We start from the raw sequence: 6,135 nt of genomic DNA, 5'->3' as shown, positions 1-6,135 counted from the left end.
AAAAGAAAGGAAAATTGGAGCAGCAAATTGTTTCGAGAAGGACGGAAAACACTTTCAAACTCTCTTCTCTCTCTCTCTCTCTCCATCTCATGAGTCTGAAGATAAGCCGGGAAAGTCAAAGAGTCAAACGAGCTGCCTCGATCCCACACACTTAAACCCTAATTAAAAACCCAAGCACCCTCTCGTTTAAGTGTTAATTAAACACTTACTCGAAATAGCTTCCCCTATTGCGGCTTTGCATTTTTCACACGTTCACTAACTAAATTTAAAAATAAATTTTTATTTTCCTTTTTCGCTTTTCTTTATTGTTCCAACCCCACCTCCTCCTCCTCCTCCTCCTTCAATCCCATCTTTTTTCTCTATAAAAGCCGCACCTTCTCTGTCCTCCCTGTACTAATCCCATCAATCAATCTCTCTCTTCTCTCTCTCTCTCTCTCATCAGAAAGACCCTTCTCCTGTTTCCATCCCTGCTCGAGGAAGAGAATCAAGAACCAGTCAGCAGGAGAGGACGAGATGGACGCGAGGGGGATCCGAGGCGCCAACCAGAGCGGCCGCGACAGCCAAGAAGATGAGCAGCAAGCGATGATGATGGAGGATCTGAGGAGAGGCCCCTGGACTGTGGAAGAGGACCTCACCCTCATCAATTACATTGCCAACCACGGCGAAGGCCGCTGGAACTCCCTCGCCCGCAGCGCAGGTAATGAAAAATTCGCGACCCCCCCACAGAGTAATCAAGAATCTTGCCCCAAGATTTTCTTTGCGCATGCATGTCGAAAATGAATCCGGAGTCGTTTTCGGACCGAAAGCGAAACCCCGGGTCACCCTTCTTTCTTTGGCTCGAGTTCGTCTCGTCGAGGGGTCCTCCGTCTGGGATCGTACTAGAAACCCAAGAAGAAGCCAAACGTGAAAAGTGTTGGACTTGGGAGTCTAGTGGAAAGGCCAAGCGGGACACGTTTTCTTGAAAGAGAAATCCCACATGTGAAAAACACTGTTCGTCTCTTTCTTTCTTTCTATCTTTTCTGGTTGAGATTGGTGATGCGAGCTACGTATTATTCCTTAAAAGAATCAAGAAACGTGGGACGTATGTTGTCGTGGCCGGTGGTTTTCTTTTCAATCCGACCGCTTTAAATAGAAGTAAAAGGTGCATATATCGAAAAAGCATGTGCGCAGGAGGAGGATCGATAGAGATATGCTTACTATTCATTCCCTTGTATCTTGATGGTTACTTTGCCCAGAAAAACAAAAAACAAAAAGAAAAAAGAACTCGGTTTTATTCAATCTGATCAATGTTCGCGTCCGCCATGACGAATTTTGCAGGTTTGAAACGGACCGGAAAGAGTTGCCGACTGCGGTGGCTGAATTATCTCCGCCCCGACGTTCGGCGCGGGAACATAAGCCTCGAAGAGCAGCTGTTGATTCTCGAACTCCATTCTCGTTGGGGCAATCGGTACGCATCTCTATATCCCACGAAATATCTTGTCGATGCGATGTTTATTCGAAAAAGAAGAAAAGGCTACTGTTGTTCGTTTCTCATCTAGATGAATTATTGATGATTTTTTTCGTACCGGGTGATTATCCATAGATGGTCGAAGATCGCGCAACACTTGCCGGGCAGGACGGACAATGAGATCAAGAACTACTGGAGAACCCGGGTGCAGAAGCAAGCGAAGCAGCTCAAATGCGACGTCAACAGCAAGCAATTCAAGGACGCCATGCGCTACCTGTGGATGCCGAGGCTGGTCGAGAGGATCCAAGCCGCCTCCACCTCCACCACGGCTGCTACACCCACCTCCGCCATGGCTGCCCCCGCCCCGATGGCAACTGCCACGACGAGCATCGGCAGCATGGTCTTCCCACCCTCCCTGGCGAGCATGGGCGGGAGCGATTTCGGGGGCGTGCAAGTGAATGCGACGCCTAGCTACAGCACCCCGGAGAACTCCTGCACGACAGCATCTTCAGACTCCTTCGGCGCACAGGTCTCGCCCGTCTCGGACCTGGCCGAGTATTACCCTATCCCGGTCGGCGGCGACAACCCGAACCCAGATTATTACCAGCCTAATAACGGCCAAGGATGTTACCAGGAGTCATCGCTTACTAGTCCTTGTGGATTCTTCAACTACGGATTGGACTTCCAAGCGTGCATGGATCAGAACAACACTCAGTGGTTGGACGATGGGGACACTTCCGACAGCTTGTGGAATATGGAGGATGTCTTTTACTCGGAGCAGCAGCCAGCTTCAATCAACAACTACTACTGAGAATACGAGATAAAATTTGAAAAAAAAAATAAATAAAAAATAGGAGGGCGAAAGCGAAATTCGATTGTAAACAGTAAAATTTGTGAAGAAAATAGGGAATCGCTCGACATGAAAAATATAACTTTGTTGAGTGAAAAGAAGAAATTGTATCGTCCGGTTAATTTCGTAGGGAGTCTAGTATTGGATTTTCCTGGTCTTTTTTTCTATGTTTGATTTTTTTTTTCCTTTGATTGGGGGGGCAACTTGTAACTTGATCTTATTTTCGATTAATCTATTTGTTTTTCACTCGATATTGAGCGTCGATTTGTCCCGCATGCGAAAGAAGAAAGAAAAGGATACTTAGGGAAATAATTCAACCATCAGCGAGACAGATCTTTTCTTATCGAACTGTGTAATCTCGATCGCAATTCGCCAACGAGAGAGGCACGAAACTTGTAGACCGAAAAGAGATAAGTCCATTCCATTAGTTAACGACGAGAGCGTCTTTTCCTTATCCTCGTTCGATCTCGTTCTCACTGGATCGCGATTTGATCGATCGTCTTGATAATGGGAGCTCCTTACGGGGGCTAAAAATCTCTCTTGTTTAACGCAGCAAAGGAGTGCATTATTGGTTCCACCATCTTTTTGGGTTTTTTTTTTTTTTTTAAAAACCTCCAAAAGCAAATCGGAAGCCATTATCTTAATCGCAAGCTTTTTCAAAAGCCGATGTCGAGCAAAGCTTAAAGCCCTTGGAGGGGGGAGGGATCTGCTTTTTTTTGAAAGTCGTCCGAACGAGAACATCTTCATCTCTCTGCCTCTCTCTTTGCTTGTGTTTTGCTGCCCTTTGAGAGGCTTTGTACGGTCAAATAATGGTTGTGCCCCCATTTGTCCGGACAGAATTTGATAAATGAGGGAATAAAACGTGGGTGAATTGGGTTAATTATGAGAGGGGTGATGCTTGGGGTGGGAGAATTTTGCTCCATTGAAAGCTTCCATGAGCAAAAACGATAAATTCAGTGCGTGCATACATGCGTGCTGGGTCGGCATGACAGAAATCAGATACTTTCATCTAGGATATCACTGTTCGATAGATCGAGTTCAAGTTACTTGATATATTCAATCGGACCCAAATTCAATGAAACGCTTAAACCAACGAGTTATCGGTCAATTAAAAACTGTTAACGTATGTGTGAGGACCGCAACAACGACGACACTGATCTTCATCCATAGTCTCGTTCACCGAACCGGACAATGAACTTTGCCATCAAGATCACGTTGGTAGTGGAATTTTCTTCCTCGAGATGCTCATTCTAGATTCGAACAAATTGGGGGCCGATCAATTAATCATTGGCTCCGATATCACTTTTTGGGGAGCGAACGACGTAAACCCAATGCCTTCGTTGGGGAAGATCGCAAAGGGGGGAGCCTAAGCCCATGCCTATCAATTGGATTCACCTTCGCGAAAAAATTTTAAGCTCACGAGATATAAGCAGGTCGAGATTTTCCGATGTAAGATTCTTTCAATGAAAGTTATTGAGAATTTTGAGATTATAGAGATTCAGATCTAAGCCACAATATGTTCATCACTTGCTCAAAAAGCAAAATACAAAAACGTGATGAAATAGTAAGAGAGAGAGAGAGAGAGAGAGAGAGAGAGAGAGAGGAGAGGGAGAGGGAAATGGTTAATGGCGGCGGGAATCTTAGTAGGCCGCGTGCCTCGAAGGGAAGCCATCGAAGTGGTCCCCCCGAGAGGTCGTCCTGTTGGGAAACTGCCACGTGTCCCCTCCAAAAAGCAGATGAAATGTATCCAATTTTTTCAAGTTGTCTTTAAGAGGCGGAAATTGGGCGGCCAATGCGCGAGCCGAAACCATTGAAACTTGCCCCATTTGTCCAACAATTCCACCTACGACTTTGCCTCTCGTATTTATTTGATGCCCTTTTCCTTTCCACAGCCGTATTTCCTTTTAGCACAGTCGTCATACGCGTACTTTGTATTACTTGTTCTCATTAATTTGATAGTGCTGTATTTGAAAATTGAAACTCTCGGCTCTTGACATGCGGCCAGCTCGGTCCCATTGCGCTGGCGGCCAGCCCGGCCCTGAATTTTTTCGACCGTGACAGTTTGGTCCTAAACATTTGGACGATTTGCTGATATAGTCATTCCGGCCAATTTTAGCGAGGAAATGCTGACGTGAAAGTCTGTCGTCCTACGTGACACGATTTGCACTAACGTGGACATCTTTTGCAATTTTTTTTTGAATGTTATGATTTTTATTTGTTTTTCTTTTCCCACCTCGCCCGCCACAAGCGAATTGATGTGATACTATAAATCGAATGCTACATATCGATTCGAGCTTAAATATATAGGTTTTTGACTCTACCTATATATATATAATATATATTTAATTTCGAATCGATATATAGCGTTTTACTACAAACATATCAATATAAATAATATCAACTCGCTGGCGAGGGTCGCGTCACTTGCTAGCCTAGAGTTATAAAAAAAAAAGAAATAAAAAAAAAAAAAGAAATTGTCTACGTCGTTAGCTATTTTTCAGCCAAATTGACCGGAATGACTACATTGACAAATCTTCAAAAGATTAGGGACTAAATTGACCCTAGTGAAAGATTTACGATTGAATTGTTCATTATAATATGTTCAAGACTTTTTTGATAATTTTTCCTTTTATCTTGCTTGTCTTTGTTCTCGCCTTTGCTAAAGTGTCTCACATAATATGTTTACGATATTTATATACTTTTCATACTGATGTGATCTCTCTCCACTTATAAGGTTAAGTTTTTTATTAACAAAAAGTCCTAAATTTTTATACTTTGCCAATTCAGTCCTAAACCTTTTGAGTTTGTTGATTAAGTTCTAAGCATTTTTCATTTTGCCAATTCGGTCCTATTAGCCGGAAATCACCGACGTGGATGTCGGCGGTCCTACGTGGCACCGCCGGTGCGAGCATGGATAATTTCTATTAACATTTTAACATTCTTTGAATTTGTCTTCCTTTTTTCTTTTTCCCTTTTCCCTTTTTTTTTTTTTCTTTTTTGCCTTTCGGCCATCACCCTTGACCTCCGCCGCCTTTGGGCGAGGATCACCCCAGCTGACGGGAGGCGAGAGCGACCTTCGCTTGACACCGGCCAAGGTCGAGGCCGGAGGGAAAAAAGAAAAGAAAAAAAGAAAAAACAGAAAAAGAAAAAGGAAAAGATTAAAAATGTTTGAAGAATATTAAAGCATTATTAAAATTGTCTACGTCGGCGGGGTGGTGTCACGTATGACCGCCGGTGTCCACGCCAACGATTTTGGGCCAATAGGACTGAATTGATAAAGAGTGAAAAGATTTAGGACTGCATCGACAAACTTAAAAGGTTAAAAATTGAATTAGAAAAAATACAAAACATTTTAGGAATTTTTTTTTTTACAATTTTCCCTTCCTTTATTTGCTTCATCATCATCCCATATATACGTTGCTTTTCTCATTATCATGACCTACATTCACGATTGTACTTTTGTACACTTATCGATCTTAGCAACGATGAGCGATTGAAGAATTACAAAATCGAACATCATCCGCATCTAAAATGTCTACAAAATAAAACATGGGTAATGCCTATGTCAATAAATTTAACATTAAAATCACATATTTAAAGAAGGATTTAATTGAAAGCACCATGTTTGTTTGTGTTTGTGCATGTGCACCAATAATCATATGGTGAAGCTACGACTCCCCTTCTGTGGTGTGTTTTAGAAAGGAATAGAAAACAGAAAATCGTCCAACATTTTTGTAAAACGGGTCTCGTTAAGATATATACGATGTAAATGATTGACTGTCCTTTTTTTTTTTTTCCCCATTTTTAGGGTTTCTCCATTTTTTATTTTCCTTTTTTT

The 6,135-nt window shown here is 42.7% G+C and overlaps 1 protein-coding gene across 1 annotated transcript; it reads left to right on the top strand.

The window, feature by feature from the left end:
* The first annotated feature begins 461 nt into the window (after positions 1–461).
* On the top strand, positions 462–2,569 carry LOC115747789 (transcription factor MYB108-like). The gene is made up of 3 exons (XM_030684078.2): positions 462–697; positions 1,318–1,447; positions 1,583–2,569. Exons 1-3 carry the CDS (start codon positions 514–516, stop codon positions 2,256–2,258), a joined length of 990 nt encoding a protein of 329 aa, XP_030539938.1. The 5' UTR covers positions 462–513; the 3' UTR covers positions 2,259–2,569.
* The last annotated feature ends 3,566 nt before the right edge of the window (positions 2,570–6,135 follow it).

Source organism: Rhodamnia argentea, chromosome 1, assembly GCF_020921035.1.
Source record: "Rhodamnia argentea isolate NSW1041297 chromosome 1, ASM2092103v1, whole genome shotgun sequence".
NCBI classification, from domain to species: domain Eukaryota; kingdom Viridiplantae; phylum Streptophyta; class Magnoliopsida; order Myrtales; family Myrtaceae; genus Rhodamnia; species Rhodamnia argentea.
Note: the sequence above shows the minus strand (reverse complement) of the source record. Positions and strands in the feature narration are given on the sequence as shown.